We start from the raw sequence: 25,149 nt of genomic DNA, 5'->3' as shown, positions 1-25,149 counted from the left end.
TCACTGAATTTCAGCTTTTCTCCATTCATTGTTTCTTATATATTTTACAATATTTAAAATAGTTTACCATTCTTTTGAATATTTTTTCCACACCTTAAAATCTTTAAACAAAAAAATGTGTGTTATTGACACTCCAACATTCAACATTAAGTGCTTTAATTCTTTTGCCAACATACCACCATCTCATCATGCTTGATGAGATTGTAAAATAAAGAGCAAAACATCTAAGTCAAAAGTTCTCAAAAACCAATCTATCCAGATCTTCCAGTGTACTCTTTTGTGGATGTCTTCAATCCACCCCACAGATTTTCACTAGGCTTTTGGTCAGATGACCAAAAAGGCCATAAATGAAGGCAGTGCATCTTACTTGTGTCAATATGAACTTGTTCTAGATCATTGTCCTGCTTGAAGTTCCAACAATGACCAAGCTGTAACAACTTGGAAAAGGCAGCCAGATTGTAAATCCTTACACCAAGAGATTTCTAAAAAAGTATTCAGAATAAACCATTAAAATAATTGTTAACATATTTAATATATTAGAAAATAATGTGACCTTCATATACTGTTTCTGCTTCCTACAGCTTTCTTTATATTTTTCTTTCAGAAAAGAAAAGATTTAAGTATGAAACATAATAATATGTGAATAAAATTATATTCAGTTCATTTAAACAATGTTGTTATCCATAAATCAGCTTCGATCTGTTACAATCATCAGTTTCAGTTTAAGCTTAGTTTTAAAGTCATACAGACAGAAACATTTCTGGTTAGAAATGAAAGGTTAATTGAGTTTGTGACTTTATAAATGTGTCGATTTGACTGGATTAAAACATTGCATACTGCTTATAAAACAACCTGAATAAATAACCCGAAGGTCCTAGTTTTCTAAAGCTGCATATGAAATATAATTTAATCAAAGCAGAACCAGTGATCATTTTAACAACTTAAGATCAATTAGGAAAGTGCTGTTATTTTAAATTGCTCTGATACATTTAGTCATAATTTGTGCTTTTGAAGAACAATAACAAAATACAAAAGAAACACCAAGGCCTTTCCGTGCGACACAAAGCCAAGTCTTTCACTGCAGAAGTCCTCCAGCTGTACTTTAAAACACATTGTCACCAGATGGCAGGCTTTAGCCTTCTTCATTTTTGAAGTCTTTCACACGTTTGAGTTCATAGAAGTGACACAACAGTGTGAAGAAGTGATCACCGTGGCCGTCGTCCTACGGGTGGTGGAGGAATGGGTCTGTGAGGAGGCGTGTGACGAGCTGGAGTTGATACATAACGCTCATTTAGCATGTTCTCTGGGATCCTGTAAATAAAAATGGTTCATTTAGGTTTAAGTATTAAGCAGACAAATTTTATCCCAAACAACTCACAATAATGCAGAGCTCATGCTAGTTGAACCTTCTGTCCAAAGCCTTTACCACTGAGACACTACATTAACATGTATAGTATTTGGCAGACATCTTTATCCGCTTACATTTATCTTATTTATACAACTGAGCGGTTTAGATAGAGCTTTACACAAAGCTATAACTAGGTGTCAGTTTAGACGATCACCATCACTGCCTATATGAAAACACGCAAGAGAATAAAAGGTTGGTTTAGATATTTCGTGTACGTGTACATTTCTGCATGACTAATAAAAAATACTAAACGTTGAGCGAAAACCTTAATCCTTATTTTGTCAGTATGCATGGATTGTAGCTTACCTCATGGGATAAATATAACTAAAAATAAGTCAATAAAAATTTAAACTAAGCTGTTTCTCATTGGGAAGCAAGAAAAATGTACAGTTAAAAAAAATGTTTTGCACAAGATCAGCACGCTTTACACATCAACACGTTATGACTAATGTCCTAGATGAACCCACTGAACCCACTGAAAAAAAAAACATGGTGGGTAAAGTGGTAAAGGGCCAGTGGTTCTCAGGCTATGATCATTAGCTCATTAGCTGTTAGCTTCTAAGGCATAAACAATCATAATACATTTCTATTATGGCTTTGCTAGAATATTTAAGAAGTGTTTTTAAATCGTTCTTTAGTATCTTTAGTACCACTGTTGTAATTTAACATAACTTTACATAATGTATTACATTCATTACTTTTAAACCTTTAAATGTATGTATAGATATCTGCATTATAAGGCATATAAAAAATATTTCACTGGGTGCTTTAAAATAAAGATGAGGAGGCAGCTTCTCGTTTCATGCATTTTAAATATAGAACTGACTTCCTGTATGTTATCATAAGATTCCCACTCATACTGCTATTCGCATTTTAAGCCCTCACTGTAGCTACTGTAATTTCTATAGTAACGTTTTTCAGTTTCATTTTTACCCAATGCTTCGTGTGGTAGCATAGTATGTGTTTAAAATGTGTTTACAGTATGTAAACTTCAATTTGTACATTTTTTATTATATATGTATACATTATTTATATATCATGTAATTATATTTTCTACAGTAATGTATGTCTACAGTAAGCTCAGTGTAAACCACAACATCCTGTTCCTATTACAAAACACACAAAAACAGCACATTCACACAGCTTACAGGAAGTGTAGAAAATAATTCATTATAGATTACAGAAAAGTATGCGTTACTTATTACATATTAGTTTATCATTGAAAAAATTCTGTGAAACGTCGTGTCGTGTAATTGATCGGATTGTGGTTCGAAGAGCATCTGGTTCTAATTATGGTTTGCCACACAGGGGAAAGTTTAAACCTTTTCTTAAGCAGCGCTTCCTGTGTCACATCTGTCATGCACGTAGCACATACAACCTTTACACTAAAAACAAACTGTCTAACTAGCTATAACGTTTAAAATAACGTTCTTATTTAATAATATTCACTCACCGGCTTCACTCTAATTGTCTCTGTCTAGTCATTTAAAAACCTGTCTTTATGTTTAAAGAGTTCAGTCAAACTTTGACAAAATTGTTGGTACTTTTCTCTTTTTTTTTTTGGCACATCCTGACTGCATTTGGTTCACAAGGAGGCAAATGACATAAAAACTCGTTAGTTTACATAAGAAAACGTTAGTTTGGTGAATTTCCCCTCACCGTTTTGAGTCAACTCATTCTTAATCTGTCATTAGGGAGGTAGGGATTTTAAGAAAATAAAATGAATAATTTTTTTTTAAACATGAGTCAATTCTAAAAAAGCTCTAGAAGTGCAGATGTGTAAAGGTACCCACCTAGGTGGGATTCTCGGAGGAGGGAGCGTGGGCAGACCTTCACCTGCCTGGCGAGGTGGGCGAGGTGGAGGAGGACCGTTCTCCTGAGTCTCCTTTATCCAGAAAGAGAAAAATCTTATATTTATAGGAATATTATATATTATACCAGGTTTCATACTGCAATTTTTCTTCAAAGATCACATGCCATGGAAGAGGGTCAATTTAAAAATCCTGTGTTATCATTATTATACAACCCTCTGAAATAAATAAAAATACATTTATACATTTTATTTTATGTGGACATCAAAGAGAATTTAGGAAACGTAAAGAGACTATGTTCACCTCTATCTCGACTTCGGCGCCACTGCTGTTGCTGATGGTGCTTAACGTGCTCAGTCTGTTGCTGCCACTACCTGTTTAAATCACAGATACCATGAACATGTGAAATGCAAACACCATTATTGTTCTTGTAGCTGTTTAAGAGAGTTGATCTTGATCTTATATAGCTGAAGTTCTCAAAAAATTATGTTGGACAAAACAAAAATCTGGGCTTTTTGTTATATGTTCTGAATGATACACTAATTGTCTTATCCATCAGTTAAAAGAGATCACTGTAGAACCATGAATGAGCAGACATTATTAAAATAGTAAACCATTCTGTGTAATTTATTCAGAAGAGCATTTACTATATCGTTATATGAAGATGGATGGCATTTATAAAGGTCTCGCTGAGAAAGATGAGCATAGGACAACATTTCAGAGGATGCAACTGTACCTTTTATCAGCATATAGTGGTGGTACCAATAGAAAGAATGGATGACAATAATAGAAAAACATATATATGAATAAACAGTGATTCAACATGTGATGCGATTACTCACTAGATGTGCTGGATGTACTTCCTGTATGCCAATTTCCTCTCTGTGGTGGTCTGTTTACAGTCGGCTGTTGGGTGTTACGAGGAGACGGTTCATACACTGAACATTCAACATTCAATTGAGAGCCCCAGTGCAGGTTCTTCGGCATTGGAGCAGTTATATCCAGATCTGATAAAAAGCAGGAAACAAACACAGTGTGACACAGAAGATAAAAACTGCTAGAAATTGTGTAAAATAGCTTAAACAGTAGACAATACAGAAGATAAAGTTGAATATTGTGTAAAAGTTTCAACAGTTCATGAAGATAATATGAGAACACGTGGTTCTGGATAACAGCATCTGCATAGTGATGAAATGTTAAAGGTCAGTGATGTTACATGTTACTTTTTTTAAACTGGCAGACATTTTTATCCAAATGAATTTTCTAGGTCAAGGCAAAATACAATTTTATTACATATCTCTTAAAAGAATTAATAGTAGTTCAAGTGGACATGAAGTGGGCATAGAGAAGACTCCTAGTAAAGAAGCTTTCAAATTAAGCGGGCCTGAAGAAGGGTCCTAATAAAGCAGGCATAAAAGAGTGTCCTAGTAAAGCAGGTAGAAAGAATGGTCCTAGTAAAACAGGTATAAAGAAGGGTTCTAGTAAAGTAGGTATAAAGAAGGGCCTAATAAAGCAGCCCTAAAGAAGGGTCCTAGTAAAGCAGCCATAAAGAAAGGTCCTAGTAAAGCAGCCATAAAGAAGGGTCCTAGTAAAGCAGCCATAAAGAAGGGTCCTAGTAAAGCAGCCATAAAGAAGGGTCCTAGTAAAGCAGCCATAAAGAAAGGTCCTAGTAAAGCAGCCATAAAGAAGGGTCCTAGTAAAGCAGCCATAAAGAAGGGTCCTAGTAAAGCAGCCATAAAGAAGGGTCCTAGTAAAGCAGGTATAAAGAAGGGTCCTAGTAAAGCAGGTATAAAGAAGGGTCCTAGTAAAGCAGGTATAAAGAAGGGTCCTAGTAAAGCAGGTATAAAGAAGGGTCCTAGTAAAGCAGCCATAAAGAAGGGTCCTAGTAAAGCAGGTATAAAGAAGGGTCCTAGTAAAGCAGCCATAAAGAAGGGTCCTAGTAAAGCAGGTATAAAGAAGGGTCCTAGGAAGCAAATACAAGGGATCCTAGTGATCTGATATGAAAAAGGTACCTAGTAATGTGAGAAAAAAGTAGGCTCATAATAAAGTGTATTCATGAACAAGGAATCTAGTGAAGTATAAAGAAGGCATATAGAAGGTTCCATCTAAAGTAAATACAAAAAAGGTTCCTAAGGAAGCTGTCAAATAAAACCCATTGCAAATAAACAATAGTCAACCAAATCAACTTTAAAATAATCATCTTAACTTCACTTAGTGTATTTGTTTACCAGTTTTGTTTTAAATTTTTTGGAATTAAGATTGGTGTGAAATGAAGGTCATACTGTACCTAACGCTTTTCCACCTTTTCCTTTTTTACGTCGGATGATGCTGTCTCGTAATTTTTTTAAGTTTTCCTAGACACGAACACACACACACACACACACACACACACACACACACACACACACACACACACACACACACACACACACACACACATTTAAAATGATTTAAATTGTGTAGCTCATAGTGTCTGTATTGAACAGGGCTCATATTCTCCCCTCTGTACCTGCTGGAAGCGGACGGAATGGGATCGTTTTTCCTGGTCAAACTGCCATGCTTTAAACTCCTGCACTGCCTCCTCCACAGTGAGCGCGCCCACCTTCACCCTCTCCTGCAGGGAGATTAGCTGCCTCTGACCCGGGGTCTTCATTCCAGCATAGGGATCATGACCACTGCTAAGCATTCGCTCTGGCACTGGCCTCACTGGTATAAATGGGAGGACATGGAAAATGACAACTTAGTCTACTTTAGAACTGTCTTGTAAAAAATTTCAAAGCCTGCTTATGATAGTGATATACAATTTTTCAACTCATACCTTGCTGATACTGATCCTCTTTGAAGTTGCTTTCTGAATACAGTGAGTTCTTGGAGCAGAAAACTGCAAAAACATGTAAAGCACACAAAAACATTTAATGTGTCTGATGTTTATCTGATTTAAAATGACAGATCAAATGCAATCTGCAGTATTAAATAGTTTCATATTTTGATGCAGACAGTTGTTTACAGCAAAGTGTAATATGTGGGTTTTTTCATGTTTAGGCGCTACCTGTTGAAATATAGGTTTTGCATTCCTCGGGCTCTGAGTTCTGGCATGTTCGAGGTATCGGGGCAGGTGGGCGATTCATAACCGCAGATTCATCGTCATCTATGGTGTCATAAATGTCATCTGGATAGCAGAGCTTATATGGGTCTTCATCATCTTCCTCATCATAGTTGTATTCTATGTTTTCATCTTCTGCCTCATCCAGTCTTCGACCAGAAAAGGTATCATTTACGAGATCGTCTGATTCAGAACGCTTTGTTGAATTTGCTGAATTAAAATATTGAATGTTAATTATTTAAAAATGATCTTAAATATTACATACTGTAAGAGGCAACAGTTACATAGATTCTATATATTAAAGCTTACATAATCATTTCATTTCATGATATTGGCTGTAATATAACATCATTCACAAATACAATTATAATATACAATACACACAAATTTTAAATATGACATATAAAAAATATAAAAACATATAAATCTACTATCAGGGAAACTATTTTTCATAGATAAGTCTAGCAGAATATTCAAATAGATATTCAGAATATCATCAATCTTGTTCTACCTATTGCAATTCAACCATATTAAGAGTTAAAATGGTACAAAAAAGATCTTAACTTTTTACTCAAACGTTAAAGTGCAAAAAAAAAAAAAAAACAACCTATGCAAGAAAAATTTTATCTTTGTTATTAAACATTTTAAATAATTCAAACCAGGGTTTTCTCTTAGTTAGTAGGTAGTAAGTTCATGGGTTTGTTCTTTCACCTTCGAAAAACTTTCTCAACACAGCGTCTCCTGTTTGAGACTCATTAAAAGAACCGTCCAAACTTAAGTCCTCATCTGTAGAGGAAAAAATAATGCATACATAACACATTTTGCATACATAACACATTTTATTCATTAATGTTTAGTCACAGAGGCTTTCTCTGAAATGATGTTTAAACATTTTATTGTAATAGAAGCTACTTTTGTTATTATAATGTGCGTGAGAATATCAGTGTATTTTGTTGTTTCTTATTAACAGCTAATGCCACACATTGAAGACAACTGTTATTAACTTACACAGCTGCATATCAGGATTGAGCTGCATCATGGACTCGTATATGTCTTCCTGAAGAGAAAACTTGCCATCGAAATTTTGTGATGTATTTGCCATTGGTTCATAAATGTCCTCATCTTCTGGACTTGCCATGGATTCTTCTATGTGAGTCTTGACCAAGTCTGCTGTCTCCTGGATGGTTTCAGGAAACAAAAAGTATTAATACAACTGACATCGGCATCATGTTGAATAGGGCATAAGGAATTGAATTATTTGAATATTTTTAATAATTATGTTTGCAAAGCATGGAGAAGTGAAACAAATATTCCTTAATATAATACTAAAAGATATATTTTAGAACATTATCAGCCATAAAGACAACCATTTGATAAGCCTCTACAAAACACCATGAGGCTCCTCGTGTTAGGTTGTTAGTGTGAAAGAAATATTTGAAGTTGAGCCACCATGCACTTACAAAAAACTCATCCATGAACTGTCTCAAATCAGGAAAACCACTTCTCTCGGCCAGTGTGTTTGGGTAATCCCCATTCTTATTTGCTAAGCTGTAGGCCTGAAGGGCACCAGGACATTGCAACAATGTGCTTGTCAGCTTTTTCAATCCATACTTTGCTGAGAAGTGAAGTAATGTCGGGAGTTCCACATCCTGCTGATCTGAATGCCCAAACATAGCAAGTTTCAATATGTAACAGTTCAGTTTTTCTGTAAATATCTGACGCTCATTGTCATTGTCTCATACTATAATTCAAAATACTACAGCATGTACCATACCATTGGTATCACATATTGTACATGGGAAAGTCATTCAAAATGAATGCAAATTAAACTAAAAAAAAAATGGTGCTCACTTGTAATCATCTCTTCAATCTGATTATTTCCAAATACTTTTAGTCCATTTGGAGGCATGCGCATTTTGAGGGAATCTGTAAACAAGTTATCCAATGCCTCTGATGGATTCGATGTAATACTGAATGCCTGAAAAACAGACGTCACTAGTTACCTTAGTAATGAGACTCCAAAAATGGTGTCCATTAGAATATGATTGCACGATATGAAAATGAGAAAAAAGGATTTATTTGTGTAAACACTGCATGTATGTATTTTTAACCGATAAAAGGTGTTGCAGATAAATGAGACAGATCGTAAAGTCTTTTTATGTTATCTAAACGAATACGTCAAGTTCACCAAGGATTTACCTGACACATAAAATGCACAGGGTCCATCACTTTCTCCAGATAATTGCTAATTTCCTCCATTTCTGTGTAGTATCTCACGTTTGCTGAGCACACAATCACCTCATTACTATAAATATGCATAGTAACTTCTCCACTTGGCATATCTGTAAGAAGAAGAATTGTATAGTAAAATAATATAATATATGAGCTGTAAAATATATATTACAGCACTACAGTAAAATATATATTACAGCACTACAGATACACAAGATGTAGTAATATCTCTAATCATTTCTAATTTCTGACACAAATATTATAGAGAAAGCTCTGCCTTTAATTATTATGTATTTCAACTTTTTTTACTTTTTTTTAAGCATAAGTATGTGATGGCCAGAAATAACATGCAAATGATATTAAAAGTAAAAGTTTGTAGAGGAACTAAAAACAAGAAGTTCTTCGCTCAGATCTGAAACCCACCAGGTGACTGAAGTGTAACAATATATTCGTTTACTGCAGTTCCCGGCACACATTTTGTTGAATGTTCGCAATGAAACTCCACTTCAATTCCATCTAGACTGTCCAACTTGTTTGTCATAACGATATAAATATCGACTGGGGTCTAGAAATGTAGAGAGGACATCACTATTATTTGAGCCAGGAAATATGATGGCCACAGAGCATTTTTTCGCATAGGCGCATATATATATATATATATATATATATATATATATATATATATATATATATATATATATATATATATATATACAGTCTCAAAAAAGTGCTCATGCTTGCTGTGAAACAAAGGAAGTGTAAACGCAATGTCACAGCTATGTAGCACAGACACACAGATCTCACGGCCCTGTGAGAACCAGTAATAAAAGATGAATAAAATGTATTGCCTTCACACATTAGGCTCAACAGAATAAGCGTCATGAATACTTACGCCACAAAGGATTCTGTTAGGTTGGACAGTAACGCATGCTTTCTGTTCCTCTGATGCAGATAAACTGATAGTTTGAGTGAAGGTTTCATCTGAAACCTCCACCTCATCCTCCGTTGTGTAGACCAGATCTGAAGGGAGCGGAAGAGGTTCCTCTGGAGCAAACTGATCCATACTTTGTGATGGTGATAGAATGCTATTTTCACTCGACTCTTTGTCCTCAAGATTAAAGTGTTCTTTTAAGAAACAGATTTAACATTATTAAGTCGATATTGGATGCTAATAATTTCCATTTTTGGGTAAATAAAATGCTGCCAAAATGTCCTTCAACTTGAGGGAGCAAAACATAAAATCACAAGAATGCTAGATTTATTTCGTAATAAACAAATACATACCTTCCTTAACAACTTCACAAACTGTGGAGACATACAATGCCGGGTCGTCATCTGAGTCAAGCTTTCTCCAAATATCCCAGTGTTCAAAATAGTCACTTAAACCATCGCTTTCAGAGACGCCGCACAAAAATGCGACAATTTTACTCGGGGGATGAAGAAAATTCTTCAAGGCGTTCCACGTCCCTGGTTTACTTTGAATATCTATAAATGCTACTGAAAGCAAAAGCAAGATGCACTGGCTGTTGCTGAAAATGGAATAGTCTTCATATTGATCTGAATGATCTTCATCCACAAGATAGAAGGAAATAGAATCCTGGGGGAAACGATGTGATGACTCTAGAATGAGCTGTAGGTATGAAGCCCAGTCCTGGGCCTCACTAGTGTACACAATCAACACTGAGCACATGATGGAGCATCCAGGATCTGCCACAAAAAATGAGTACAGATATCTGTGCCAACTCATATAAATATCTTATGTCCTATGTCGTCAGACATTTGGACTGATTACACCTACACGTTCCAACCCTAAAAAAATAGATTACAATACGACTCATTCTGTACTATCAACCGAGAAGCTAGATTGTTGAAATGAAACTAAATGTGGCTAAAAAAAATAGACCTTTATCTAAAGCATGAACCGTGTCATTGTTCTTGTGTAACCTTGATACCTCCTATCTTTAGAGCACAAAATCAATACTGAATGAGTGACTTAGCAACCTACAAGTGCACCTAACAGTCCGTTACTTACTCTGTGTATCTATAGATTGTCCCAAATATCTTCATACATATGGGGAATTAAAGTTATTATGCAAAATGTATGTAAAAACTTATCATGCATAGTCTGGAAGTGTTGTGGACCAGCTGAGAAATGGACAACTGACGTGGTCCTATATACATAGTTATATATGTTTAGAAACTTTTGGGACTCCATGAACTGTTTCTAATGTTCTTTTTTTTTAGGTAAGTAAGTAAGTATGCGACAGCTACTAGAACAGTAAATGGTGCGTCAAGAAAAAATGTACTAGGGTGGGCTATGGGGGCTATGGGGTCTGAATATTACAACCTAACGGGATCCTAAAGTAGTACAGGCAATATGAAAAGAAATTATAAAAGCCAAGTGCTTACATACAGACAATTAGAGCATACATTCAAACTGATATATATATATATTTATTGTCATTATTAATAGCATGATGTAAACCATTTGACCACTGTTGTTGTTTGTTATAATGAAAGAACATTCGTCAAAGCAAACTCATTAATGTATTGTGTTTTATAAAATAAAGAGTTCTATAGCTTCTTCGTTTTGATAAAATGGGATGCAACACTGCAGGTTTAATGCAGGTTTCTTACCTTATGTCTCTGAGTGGTATCCAAGTCTTATAAAATCATCCAGTTGTATAATTAAACAATTTTATCCTTTATCCAGCTTTTCAAGCAAATGAAGTTTTCTCTTTACTTTTCTGTGGTACAAACTCTGAGAGTTGGCAGCACTTGAGTTACACATATTAAAAGAAACTCTCCATTTCCTGCTAGTCTTTGTCGACGTCACTTCCTAAAACACTGTTTAACAAACTGCCTAAAATGTCTATCTAACAAAGACATGATGATTTGTGTTAACCTACGGGAGGAGAACTGCAACTGCTACTTCCCACAAGCAAACACAAAAATTATGAAATGCCACTGTAGGCAAATGGTAAGAAAATAAATAAACAAATAATAATAATAATAATAATAATAATAATAATTACACATTTTTACCTGTAAGGGTAAAGTTTCTATTTCTAAAATAAATAGGTACTGAAATGTGATCTGATCTTCCTCTAATTCATAAGTCAGAAAGTCATAAATACAGGCAGGTTTTGACTAACAACATTCACTTTATGGTATCATATATTTACTTAGCATATATTTACTTAGCACTTACATACTGTCAGAATTGCTGATGACAAAAAGCAAGCAATTGCTTATATTTTCTAAGTAGGTGACCTCTTTTACGGGAAATAACCATATTAAGCTTTACTGCACCTACCTGTATTTTGCCCCATTCCACCACAGAAAACTCTTTCATTTGGTTAATATTTTAGGGATGTCATGCTTGCTATCTTAATACCTAATTTAAAGTCGCAACTCAGCATTCCATCCATCTGAGGTGTATGTATAAGCTGTTGTTGAATACCAAATTTCTACAGTGTTGATGATTTATTTGGGTCATTGATATGTTGCAAAATCTGACACACATTGTGACTTTCAGAAGCTTCCAGCAAAACAGATCCACGCTACACTCCCTCCAACTTGAATTTCTGTGCTGCAGGTATGCAGTCTATTAAATATTTTACAAAAGTCAGGAACATTTAGTTAGTTGATTTACTTTTTGTATTTAGTTTAGTTCACCCATTCACAGATTTTAGTTGTGAACAATGCATTCCAAATAGAACAAAACATACTTCCATTTGATATAACTACTAATGAATACTACTTTTCCAACATGACAATGCCCCTGTGCACAAAGTGAGCTCCATGGTTTGCCAAGTTTGGAGTGAAAGAACTTAAGTGGCCTGTGGACCTGAACTCAACCCCACTGAGCTCCTGTGAGATGAGCCTTCTCACCTGACATCAGTGCCTAATCTCTTTTACATAAACAGGCACAAATCTCTGTCTGCTCAGATTATCTGAGGACATATTTATAATTGTCCTGAGATTCCTCTTTTTGGTGATGTGAAACTAAAGTTGTAAGACACAGATGGCCTGGTGACTGCAGAAAAACCAAAAACTTAATCTGATATGTCAACCATGTCAATGAGAAAGGTTTTTGGCTGAGAAGATTTTTTCGTCAAACTTAAATATTTAGATAAATGTCAAAATGTATTTATAGAACTGTTTTCTTATTCTTGCACTGTGGCTCAAGAGGCTCTGTGTTGTTGCTTTGAGGATCAGGGTTCAAACCTTAGCACTGACCCCAAACTCCAAAGCTTGGATATGTGAAGAAAGAATTTCACTGTGCTGTAATTTATATGTGATAAAGGCTTCTTTTTTCTGACATAGATTTGAAAAGTGTACCATGAAAGAGTGTTTTTTCTTTTACATTCTTCAGCAAAAAAAAAAAGAATAGTTAAACCCTGAGGTAAAACTTCTTTCTGAACTTGACTTTTCTGAACATTGCTGCTAAAAATAAAATCAACAAGCATACACTGAAACCATCTTTCGAAATCATGATGTTTATTCTTAAAGAAGTGACAAAGTTCTCAGAGTATTCTGGTTAACTCATCTCTTAATAATTAATCATAAGGTGCGTCCCAAATCACATACTTGTCCATTATTCTATGTCATTTTGCAGTATAAATAGTGTGAGTAGTGTGAGTAGTGCATTCAAAGTGAAAACAAGAAGTGCACTTCATGGACCCAGATAGTGCACTTATTCATCCACAAAAAAGAAGTGTGGACACTGCATGTAGTCTCTGATTTGTATATAGTATATATTCACCTTTAAGAAATTAGTTTGATATTTTTATATTGTATCTAATTCCATCCAGGGTGTATCCTGCCTTGATGCCCGATGATGCCTGAGATAGGCACAGGCTCCCCGTGACCCGAGGTAGTTCGGATAAAGCGGTAGAAAATGAATGAATGAATATTGTATCTACAAAAATAAATCAACAGAGAAAACATGGAATTTGAACAATTTGGGGATTTTTTACAAAGTGAAGAAATTCCAATACCAGCAAGATCCCAGTATTCTATTTCCACAGTATTCACAATTATATTGCCACTTTGAAAGACAATGGGACAGTCCTAAAATCATTAAAACAGCTTAAAACACCTTCTCCACCCCTTCAGCCTAACCAACCCCACCATAGCAGAAGTTGAGGCCATCTCACAGACACATACCACAATGACTTCCCCTCCTTCCCCCAGCCTAAGCACGACTCTGTCCATCAAAGTGAGAGACATAAATAGGGCATTTAATAGATTCACACAAAGCAGCCGGACCAGACTCCGTCTCCTCATCCCCAGTGTTTACCAACACCTCACTGGAGATATGCCATGTGCCAACCTGTTTCAAGACCTCCATCATCATCCCTGTCACCAAAAAACATAGGATCATGGGACCTAATGACTACAGACCTGTTGCTCTGACGCCTGTAGTCAAGAAGTTATTCGAGCGCATCATGCTGTCCCACCTAAAATCCATCACAGGTCCTCTCCTGAACCCTCTGCAGCTTGCCTACAGAGCCAACAGGTCTGTAGACAATGCCATCAGACTCCCCTGTAACCTACGTTAGCATCCTGTTTGTGGAATAGCTCCGCTTTCAACACTGTCATCCCATCTCTGCTACATGAAAAGCTCTCACAGTTGAGTGTGCCTGACTCCACCTGCAGGTGGATCACAGACTTCCTGACTGGCAGGAGGCAGCACGTGAAATTAAGAAAATATGTCTCTGAATCCCGAACTATAAATACTGGCTCACCCTAAAGCTGTGTTCTTTCTCCTCTGCTTTTCTCTCTATATACCAACAGCTGTACCTCTAATTAGGGGGGTTAGACAGACTGTCAAACTCTTGAAGTTTGTGGATGACACCACCCTCATTGAGCTCATCTCTGAGGCGGATGAGTCTGCTTACAGAAGGGAAATTAGCCACCTGGTGACCTCTTACAGCAGGAACAACCAGGAACTCAATACAGAAAAAACATTGGAGATGGTGGTAGATTTTAGGAAGAACTCAGCCCTTGTCATTCTGTGTGACTCACCTGTCACAACTGTAGGCTCCTTCCTCTACCTGGGAACCATCACCAACCAGGACCTCAAGTGGGAGTTGAACATAAAGTCTCTAGTTAAAAAAGCACAAAAATGGATGTACTTTCTACGGCAGCTGAAGAAATTCAACCTACTAATCGCTATGATAGTGCACTTCTACACCTCCATTGTCGAGTCTATACTCACCTCCTCCATTACCACTGGGAAAGACAAGAGCAAAATACAGAGTGTCATTCGCTCTGCTGTGAATGTGACCGGCTGCAATCTACCACCTCTTCAGGATCTGTACACTTCCAAGACCCTAAAGCTGGCAGTTTAGATTCTATCTGACCCTTCTCATCCTGGACACAATCTCATTGAGGCAGTCCCCTCTTGCAAAAGCCTGCAGTCAGTAAAGTCTAAAACTTCACTCCACAAAAAAAGTATCTTTCAATCCGCAACTGGCCTAATCGGCAAACACCCAGGACGCAGCATGGTCTGTTATTCGCCACCTTGGACATTAATAAACTACCCCACCACTGCTCAGATACATTACATTAATGACTGTTATAATGCACCTTCCTTTCTCACACTGGTCCACACTTGCATATCCTACACTAATGTAAAGTAAATTTTTTCTTTCAGTTATTATATATGAATCATTTCTAGTTTGCATTTGTGTGCATTTACCACTTCCTGCATTAGTGTACAATTCATGCCTCTATTCTTGTTTACGTCCAATAGTTTGTTTTTGTAAATCTTTATGTCTATACACATTATTATTAGTATTATTCTTTTTTTTATTTACCTTTGTTTTTAAGCTTTTTCTCTATTATTACTATTGCACCAAGCCAAATTTCAAGACATGATTCTGATTCTGAGCTTTTATCACGACATTTAGCAAGAACTACAGCAGGCTTAATACTAACCCCTGGTGTACGCTACTTGTCATTAACGGCACTTGGAGTACAACATGGCGTCCACCTACAGCCGAGAATGGAGAGCTGTGTGCGAGAAATTTCGCCGAGCCCAAGATCTTTCCGAAAACGAATCGCGAAATGATCCAGAAAACGACCCTTTCCGATCTAAATACAAAGCCAGGGAGCTGTTAAAGGAGATCCATTGTGCGGTTAAGAATTTCGAGGTGGACGACGGTGAGAACGAGGGCCAGGAGACGGACGGACAGATTGGAGAAATCGTGGACGGGGAGGCGATAAATAGAGGAGTTAATAAGGTCCATGCGGGCGACTCAACAGCAGGACTCAGAGCAGCTAAACTCGGTGTGATTGCCTATCACCTCGGTGTCAACCATATCGAAACCGAGGAGCTTTCAGCTGGTGAAGAGTATTTAACAAATTGTATGAAATCACTGGATGAGTGCACGGTAACACGGGAAAACGTCTCTCTCACCATAGAAGTCTTGGTAACTATCCTGTTGTTTTTTTTCCCTCCATTGCCTAACATTCGGATCACTGGCTGCACATAAACCTTAACACCGCTTCCTTACTATCTATTCAATGTAAACAAAAACAAAAAAAAACGCCTTAGTATGCTGGTTTAGTGTAGCCATGGCAACCCGCTAGCTTGCCACTCCTTGTGACGTCATAATGTTTTCAGTAGGATAGTGGGAATTTGAGAGGTATCTGCTGATTGATTGTATTCTCTCTCTCTCTCTCTCTCTCTCTCTCTCTCTCTCTCTCTCTCTTTCAGAACCAGCTTGGCATCTTATGGGCCGGACGAGACGAATCCGAGATAGCTCAAGGCTTTTTAGAAACGGCTGAGTCAGTTTATGTTCGCTACATGAAAGAGGTGACGCAGCCAGACCTCATGCATATTGTACTGCATCACACTGACATACACTGATACATATACGCCTCTTTTAATCCAGAGTGCTTTGTTTTGTGGTTTGTTTTTTTTGTTTTTTTGTATTTCTACGTCAGTCCTGAAATGCCATTGGTACTGGGGACAGACTTGCACTTGCGCATCCTTATTACAGATGAGCTGACGCTTGCTTGGAGTTTATGGGGTTTGTAGTAAAATAAATAAATAAAAAGGCAGATATGACAATCCTAATCCATGTCTGCATTCTTTAGTCTTCACTATCAGCCATGGAATGTCCATGACCTGATCCAGCTTTGCCTTTCTCCAGAAATATAGCCATAATTAATGCTCTATACACAGGATTTACAATGTATATGTTGTTTATTTGTGCCCTGATCCTTGTAATACAAATATAACAGAAGGAGGTGATGCGCAAATGAGCCGTCTTACTAATGACTCGTTTTTTGTTTGCTGTGAGAATAGAGAGTTATTTAGAATTGTTTAAGAGGGGGATTTCTGTGGATCTTTTTTAAGTGACTATGACACGCAAAAATCCTGAATATTTGCCTGTAGTGCTCCATGTGTTCACTAAATGGGTGAAATCTAATGTAAGCCTCATCCATGGTCTGTGCGTTCAAGATCAAACACAACCCTCTCTAAAATAAAGTGCTTAATAAAGCTGAGTGAATAAAAAAAGGCATTATTATAGGGACAGTGGTTATCTTGTTCAAGATGTACAACTTACATGATGTTGGAGTAAGTGAGAGTTTGAGAGAAAGTGTGGGTACATCATAATTTAAATTGAGGTAATAAACAAGAATTCACAGTGGTTTAAGTTAAATCATGTGTTGGAAGCTATCCGTGGATGAATGATTAAACGATTAAATGTTCTATGTTTAACATGCTAGGATGGCCAACCACCTTTGGATTTGAAAGATTTCTTTGTGCTTGAAGAAGATGCACCATCCCAACAAGAGAAAATAAGGAGGTAATATTCTTCTTATATGCATTTTTTTTTCTAATGAAGATGTTTTTACCGACTTCTCTTTTATAATGTTTATTTTATCTGTTCGTCTTGATCAGATTTGAAATGGCGCACACGCACACACTTTATTATCTGGCTCAAGTGTATAAAAATATGGGTCAGTATGAGAGAGCAGGACAGTATTGTCACAGCACCTTGCAGAGGCAGCTGAAGTTCAGCCCCTTTGTGCCAGTGGATTGGGCCATTAACGCTGCCACGCTGTCACAGTATTATATTACCAAGGTAAGCTTAAGAAATCATTTTAATGCAGGTCTTTTATATGTACAGATAGACCATAAATCATATTGTTAAAATTTAAGTTTTAATTTCGCACATTTTATTTCCACAAAATTTCTTTATACTGGCTTTATTTTCCATGATCCAATTCTCTCAGGAAGAGTTTGGCTTTAACTTCAGATTATTTTAACACAACCTTTTAAACATTTCCTCCTCTTAACCAGATGACTTTTCCGAAAGGTTGAGCAGACCAATATCGGTCATAGGAAACTAATGAAACACATTTTCTTTGGCCTGCTTTTCTAAATTAAACTTCTGTGTTGCAGTTAAAAACCAAGTGTGATCATCACCAGCTTCTCACTTTTATGCTGTTACTCTCACTTTCATTCCATCTAACTACTGCATGTTTTCCCTTTTCCCCTCGTAGTCTAGCAGATTCGCAACGAATTACATAATGGAATAAAAGTAGACGTTACTCTTAAACACTAATTCCATAATTACTACTCTTTAATTTGTTTTGCTGATGTTTTTTTTTTTAGTCACAATACATGGAGGGACGACACTGTTTGGCTGCAGCCAGTGTCATCGCTGGCCTGGAGGAAATCCCTTCAGAAGCTGCTGCCAAAGAAAGTAGGTTTAATGTCTTAAGATCTGAACGCTCACGTTGCCTGCATTTTAATTTTCTCTTACAGTTAGTGTTTACAGAATTGAAACCCCACATTTATGAGAAGTAATTGTGATTATTATATGAAGACAGTGGGATCACATAATGGTAAACAAATAACACGTAAGAAACAAAGCACACTGGTTTAGGGTAATGTGACTCAACTGGATGCAAAGCGGTCACAACCCTGAAGTTGATTGTCTTCCAATAACAGCACTTTCTGCAAGGTTTTATTTCTCACAATCCAGATTAATTTGCTGGGATGTCCTTTTATTCTTTTATGGTTCCATTTAATGTCATGGAATATCCATGAAATCAGATAGTGCCTGTTATTACATACTGTATAACCGCTGCTGTATAAACAGGAGTTTTCTCACCAGCCTCTGTTTATTTCTCTCTCTTGAAGTTAATAAGAGAGAAAAATGCAACTTGTCATGCGACTGAGAAACTAAACGTTATAAATGAATTAGAGTGAATCTACTTATCTTTGGTTCTTAGAAAAGAATGAAAACCATGCCATGTGGGATGTGGTAGCTCAGTGGATAAGGTGTTGGGCTACTGATCGGAAGGTCATGGGTTCGAACCCCAGGGCCACTAAGCTGCCACTGCTGGGCCCCTGAGCAAGGCCCTTAACCCTCAGTTGCTCAGTTGTAAGTCACTCTGGATAAGGGTGTCTGCTAAATGCCGTAAATGTAAATGTAAACATGTCCTTACAGAGCATTTTACCATATCCACAATGACGTATATTAATCTGTTTAAGTGGACCACCTACAATACACGTTCCTGCGAATTTTGCAATAGAAATAATAATATTAGAACAATTCATTAATATAACTGATGGCTGAGCAGTGCTATTGTAGAAAATCATCCAAGGCAATCAGAATCAAGCATTCAGCAGTGTTGTGTATTTTATAATAATAATAATTAGTAGTAGTAGTATTTTTTATAAAAAATATATTTTGTCTCTCAGGTTCACACCAGTGAACCATTGTTTTATAGCTATCTTATGTTTTCTTATAAACCAATATAATAACAATTTTCCTGTTGATGTGCAACGTCAAACTTCATTTGTGTCTTTGGCAGGTGAAGCTGAATGTGAAAAACGTGAGCAGCTGCTTCAGAAAAGAGCTGAAATTGCAAGGTGCTGGATCAAATACTGCCTTAATCTGTTACAAGATGCCAGAAAGCTTCTGGAGGTAATTTTGCTCCACTCACATTAACAGGTAGAAACGTGTCTTTAGACTGTTGTTGTGCGAATGAATCAGAATATTTTCACTTCTATCTTCAGGACAACATTGGAGAGTTGGACCTGGACCGACAGGAAGAGCTGCAAAGAGCCAGACGAGATGAGGAGGAGGAAGAAGAGAAAGGAAAAAGGACAGCGTTTCTCTTTGATTCCGCTGACACGTTCGATTCCATTTGCAGCCTGGAGGAAAAGGTGAACTGCAAATTTCCATTGAACTTTGAAGAAGCCCGGGCTGTATTTCTGGTGGGTCAAAGCTATGTGACGCAGGCCAAGGAGTATTTCGAAATAGATGGTCACGTAACAGACCACACTGAGATCATCCAGGATCATAGCGCTCTTTTTAAGGTCCTGGCCTTTTTTGAGGAGGACCTGGAGCGCCGATGCAAGATGCACAAGCGGCGTGTGGACATGCTTGAGCCCATCTGCAAGGAGCTGAACGCTCAGTTCTACTTACTGATCTGCCGCCAGTTGCAGTTCGAACTCGCTGAGACCTTCTATGCAATGATGGACCTAAAACTGGCTGTGGCAGAAAAGCAGGACCAGCCAGATGCACACACCATAAAGAAGTTTAACCACTTATGCTCGGAATCCATCAAATATTTCCAGATGTTCCTTGACTCCATTCGCTCCCCAGAGGGCAAGTTTCCTGAAAAACTCGAAGATGACGTGCTGAGACCGGCACTGGTTGCTAAGTTTCGTATTGCACGACTTCAGTCAAAGATCATCTCAGGAAACCTGGCCACTCAACTGGAGAATCTCAGCCTCTCATTGGAGTCGTACAACTTTGTGGTTCAGTATTGTGAGATGCACCCAGAAGCCAGGAATGCTGTGGAAATCGAACTGGAGCTGAGTGAAGAAATGGTGTCCCTTCTCCCTATGAAGATTAAAAGAATAGAGAGCACAATTGCTTCCTCCAGCTAAGCTGAGATATTAATCACTTTGTAAAGAAAGTTACAGACTATAATGAGAGCTGACATGGAAATAAAACTACACTTATTCCACTTTAACTTTAAACCATTGTTACAGAACAGAATATACACTAATATCAGTCATCATGTTTATCACAGCCTATTTTCCCAGTCTGCTCTAGCTGTGCATTAATTCACTTTTGCTTGTACAAACCTTGGATTAAACTAGCATTGTGAGCCTTTTCCCTGTACTTTCCTGGCTAAACTGCATGATTATCACTAATTTATTTAATGGTACAGTACATTGACATGTCTATCACATCATGCTCAATGCTAAATATGATATAACTGTTAAATGCATTTATGCTTAATAAATAAATCTATTTGTGAGCAATATCCATCTTTCTCGTTCTAATTTATATGACACAACATTCTCAATGTTCTGAATGACCTGGAATTGTCACCTGAGTGCTTTGTGGGCAACAGTATTATGCCGTGGTCCACCAACTCCTGGGATACCCGTCATACTGAACACAAAGCTAACATGTTTATAACATGATTATTAGTTTATAACTCATCCTAAGTCTCTTGTAGTACTTACCGATGCTAAGATGTTTATGTGATTATTAGTTTGCTCTCAGAATTGTAGTAAACCATTGTTATATCTGCACGATAACTAATGGGGGAGCTCTGCTTCTGTCTCTGACTCATTTCTTCTGTGGACTGGGGACTATTACACACAATTTAACATGCTGTTTGGTTCTTCAGAGCAGACAGATCCAAACAGGTTTCTATTATTAAGGTGCTATGTAATCTTACTAGTTGTTTAGGAATTATATGTTAGTTGGGCTTTCTGTCTTGTTTATTATCACCTGAATACAGACACATCTGCTGTCGGACTGACGCATTGTACCTGGAAAGTACCAAAATTGTTCAGCAATTATTTCTGAAGTTAATTGGAATCATCTGGGTTTTTTTCCATTAATTTTTAGTTCACCATAATTCTTGGGGAAAAAACTTTGAATACTGTAATGTGAATACAAGCGGTTTGAAGGATAAAATTAAAGCTAGGTTCAAACATACACCGATTTTATTACTGCATGTAGCCAGTCTCTGTTCTATGAAAACTTATTATTGGTTGGTTATCAGTGGGTGGCGCAACTAGCATTCCATTTCTGCCTAACCAAGTCACTCTGAATTTGCATAAACTTGCATAAACTTTGTCACAGCACCCGACACACCCACATCTAGTTATCAATGGAAGCTGTCACTCATATCACCAGAAGTCACCAGCTTTCATTGAAAATGAATGATCTCCAGTCGCTTTCTTGCTGCGAGTCTGTATGTGTATGTCTCTAGGGTGGATTGGAGCTTTCCTTCTAGTTTAACAGGGTTTCACCACACATAATTTTGTTTATAAGCAATCTAGCATAATGCACTGTGTATATTGCTTCATCAATATTCTTGATCAAACTCAATGAGGCATATCATGACCTGTAACTTTAACTGATTCAGCCATGATTCAGAATCTTGGAATGATGAAACGTCTATACACCAGTTAAACCATTACCAACAATTTACAATTTAATGTCATCTTTCCTTCCATGTCTTGTGATTCATCATGTTTTAGAGGACATAATCTTTTTGTTTATAAAGGATTATATTTGTAAGTTTTATATTGTACTTGTGTGTGTGTGTGTGTGTGTGTGTGTGTGTGTGTGTGTGTGTGTGTGTGTGTGTGTGTGTGTAAATGAATTGCTTAAAATCAGCTTCACTAAAAGTATGATTTCTATTAGTGTGCATTTTTGCATATCTTTGACTCATGATTAAAACAATAAATTAATAAAACTACCAGAGCGTATATAAGCTTCTGTTTTATTACTAACAAGATCAAGTGAAGTAATGTATGACAATGGAAAGCAAAAACTGCTTTCTTTTGCGACGGGGTTTTATAGACAGAAATCCCCATAGTTTCAGTTGTATGTGACAGAGAGAGAAAAAAAAAGAAGCTGCTGATTTGTTCTTTCCATTGCTCTCAGCATCATAACGTAATGCAGTTGTCTACATCATCCTTACAGGGGAAATGGATTAAACAGACTCCTTTTTTTGCTGTCTGATGCGACATGACCGAGTCCTTGACTGAAGCCGTACCCAAACAAATTATACTTCATGGCTGGCTTCAGGTGGCTACTCAAAATTATACCTAAAGAACGAGTAATACCAGGTATTGTCCATAAGACTGGGTTTGTCTGGAGAAACAGATGCAATTTACCATTATAACTACAGTCCTCTTTCAGTATTGGAATAGCAAATATATTATTATCATATTTTCTATGAATTCTATTTTCTATCCTTTTTTTACTGTACACTGAAGAGTTGAGATGATAAATATTATGTCTTTATTCTTTATTCTTTTTATATATATTTTTGCTGCTGTAACAGGGAAATTTCCCCATTGTAGGACGAATAAAGGAATATCTTATCTTATCTTATCTTATCTTATCTTATCTTATCTTATCTTATCTTATCTTATCTTATAGCATTTCAGCTACCTAAGATTTTCTGAGATTTAGATAAATGTACATTTTTTGAACCAACAGACTTTTGATGTGATCAAAAATATGAACAATTGATTGTTTAAACAGTTTATAGCTCTGAATTGTCTACTCTTGGTCTGAGGCCTGGGTTTTGCCTTATGAAATCTGCACTTGTTAAAAAGCATAAACCATCATTAAAACTATAAAGCTGTCTAAAGTGAGAAAAGAAACCATTCCGAATCAGTGTCATTGTGCCGTAATTGGTCATAGCGAACATAATCGTTTGGAATGTGCTGAAAAAGAAAGACAGCACTGGTGTACTAACAACCAGGCTTCGAACAGGTATAACCCTGTTCTTCACAACAGACAGAGACATCACAATCCACTGTTCATATGCAAACCTCTTATTGGCAGCAAAAATTAGAAGGCCAGATAGGAATACACAAAGAACAACAGTGGACTACACCACCTACAAATGATGGAAAGGCCAAAAAAGGAAAGGATCTGTTCATGGTCCAAAACATCGATCAAGCACAGTGGAGGTTGTGTCATGGCTGCTTCTGGAACAGGATCACTGATCTTAATTGATTATGTAGCTCATGATAGTAGCAGCAGAATGAATTCAGAAGACTACAGAAACATTCTGTGTGCCAATTTACATAGTAATAATGATCTTCTAATCTAACTTCATTATGCAACAAGACAATGATCTTACACTGCCAACTTCATTGGGGAAAAAGTGAAAGGTTGTTGGACTGGCCAAGCCAGTTAACCGAATTGAACAGTGTTTCACCTCCTGATGTGGAAACTGAAAGGAGAAAGCCCCCAAAACAAGCAACAAGCATAAGAAGCTGTGGTACAAGACTGGAACCACAAAGTATCACCAATGAAGAATGAAACAGTTTGGTGATGTCAGTGGGCCTGTTTGATGTGGTTATCACAAGCAAGGAATATGCAATAAATTATTCCAAGTTATTTATTGAACATTTGTTCTAATTTTTGCTTGAACACATCTAGATGTAAATATCAGGAAATTAAAGCTGAAATTCTGATTTAGCATTTCATATTCTTCTTTTGATCGCAAATCCAAATGTATTCAGTCTATAGCAGAAACAAACAAAAACAAGTACTCTGGAACTGAGGAACTGTATTTAGCATCCAGGAAAACAGTGGCACATTTTGATACAGTGCTATTGACCAGAAGGTTGGGTAATTAATCTCCAAATATTGAGCAACAATTTTCCTTCACAATCTCAGACCAACGTTCTTCAGTAATACACAGAAAGAGTTTTCTTGTGGTGATGTTTGCAGTTTTGGATGAATGAGGGCTATTTGGCCATTTAGAGACTTAAAAAAAATCATAATAACAGACAGAATTTAAATCATCAGGAAAAAGAAATATTAACTTTATTGAGTCCATAGGCCTTCTCTTGCCCTCTTTTATCAAGCTAATACAATTAATAATGAATGGATTGGATAACATAAAGATACTAACTTTGGTAATAATAATAATAATAATAATAATAATAATAATAATAATAATAATAATAATAATAATAATAATAATAATAATAATAATAATAATATAAAACCTATAATGGGTAATGTAAATTATTCGTTGTTTAGCATTTGTAAGTATCTCTCCTCTGACTGATAGTAAGGCGGAAGTAGCTGTGGTTCGTGTCTTGGTGGCTTGAGTATCTTTCTGTGACTGTTTCCTGTGGTATGGAGTGGGTGAGCAGTTTTCATGATGCTGAGTTGTTGAAACTGATCAGTTGTTAGACAGACAGACAGACAGACAAAAAAAAAAAACGTTGTTCCCCAGTGTACAACAGGAGTACTGATATTTTTATAATGTCCAAAATAAATGCCTTCTCAGGGTCTGGCCTGATATGTTTTTTATGTTATTTTTATATGTTTGGTTTGTATATAATCTTTATATTACATTATAACTGTTTATACAATTATAAACTGTAATATTAAATAAATATGTAAATAATGCTTAAACTAATCTTTATATGCCTCTTGTTTGTAGTAGTTGATAAAAATGATGATAAAAAAAAAAATCTTGCATGTCTTTTAATATGCCTTTGTCATTTCCTGTGAGTAGATTAAAAAAACCACTTCCTGGTTGTAAGG

At 36.6% G+C, this 25,149-nt stretch overlaps 2 protein-coding genes across 2 annotated transcripts; one reads left to right on the top strand and one right to left on the bottom strand.

Moving 5' to 3' along the window:
• Nucleotides 1-139: 139 nt before the first annotated feature.
• Nucleotides 140-11,413, bottom strand: pik3ap1 (phosphoinositide-3-kinase adaptor protein 1). The gene is made up of 17 exons (XM_027175062.2): nucleotides 11,192-11,413; nucleotides 9,839-10,261; nucleotides 9,447-9,679; nucleotides 8,978-9,119; nucleotides 8,522-8,664; nucleotides 8,174-8,300; nucleotides 7,783-7,979; nucleotides 7,331-7,499; nucleotides 7,034-7,108; nucleotides 6,269-6,532; nucleotides 6,038-6,100; nucleotides 5,729-5,925; nucleotides 5,507-5,573; nucleotides 4,062-4,226; nucleotides 3,523-3,593; nucleotides 3,202-3,293; nucleotides 140-1,311 (listed from the first exon to the last, which is right to left on the bottom strand). Exons 2-17 carry the CDS (start codon nucleotides 10,242-10,244, stop codon nucleotides 1,206-1,208), a joined length of 2,517 nt encoding a protein of 838 aa, XP_027030863.1. The 5' UTR covers nucleotides 10,245-10,261; nucleotides 11,192-11,413; the 3' UTR covers nucleotides 140-1,205.
• A 4,080-nt stretch (nucleotides 11,414-15,493) lies between these two features.
• On the top strand, nucleotides 15,494-20,869 carry kifbp (kinesin family binding protein). The gene is made up of 7 exons (XM_027175061.2): nucleotides 15,494-15,996; nucleotides 16,284-16,382; nucleotides 17,303-17,382; nucleotides 17,478-17,661; nucleotides 18,195-18,285; nucleotides 19,403-19,515; nucleotides 19,608-20,869. Exons 1-7 carry the CDS (start codon nucleotides 15,547-15,549, stop codon nucleotides 20,484-20,486), a joined length of 1,896 nt encoding a protein of 631 aa, XP_027030862.1. The 5' UTR covers nucleotides 15,494-15,546; the 3' UTR covers nucleotides 20,487-20,869.
• The last annotated feature ends 4,280 nt before the right edge of the window (nucleotides 20,870-25,149 follow it).

Source organism: Tachysurus fulvidraco, chromosome 4 (assembly GCF_022655615.1).
Source record: "Tachysurus fulvidraco isolate hzauxx_2018 chromosome 4, HZAU_PFXX_2.0, whole genome shotgun sequence".
NCBI classification, from domain to species: domain Eukaryota; kingdom Metazoa; phylum Chordata; class Actinopteri; order Siluriformes; family Bagridae; genus Tachysurus; species Tachysurus fulvidraco.
This window is presented reverse-complemented; position numbering and strand designations above follow the sequence as displayed.

What these genes read in the sequence shown, in the direction of transcription:
- kifbp (XM_027175061.2), top strand. Translation starts at nt 15,547, where the DNA reads ATGGCGTCCACCTACAGCCGAGAATGGAGAGCTGTGTGCGAGAAATTT. An exon ending in ATGTTCGCTACATGAAAGAG is followed by an intron (nt 16,383 to 17,302) that starts GTGACGCAGCCA and finishes TTAACATGCTAG; the next exon opens with GATGGCCAACCACCTTTGGA. An exon ending in ATGCCAGAAAGCTTCTGGAG is followed by an intron (nt 19,516 to 19,607) that starts GTAATTTTGCTC and finishes TTCTATCTTCAG; the next exon opens with GACAACATTGGAGAGTTGGA.
- pik3ap1 (XM_027175062.2), bottom strand. Translation starts at nt 10,244, where the DNA reads ATGTGCTCAGTGTTGATTGTGTACACTAGTGAGGCCCAGGACTGGGCT. An exon ending in CTAACAGAATCCTTTGTGGC is followed by an intron (nt 9,120 to 9,446) that starts GTAAGTATTCAT and finishes CTACATTTCTAG; the next exon opens with ACCCCAGTCGATATTTATAT. An exon ending in AGAGGATCAGTATCAGCAAG is followed by an intron (nt 5,926 to 6,037) that starts GTATGAGTTGAA and finishes CATTTATACCAG; the next exon opens with TGAGGCCAGTGCCAGAGCGA.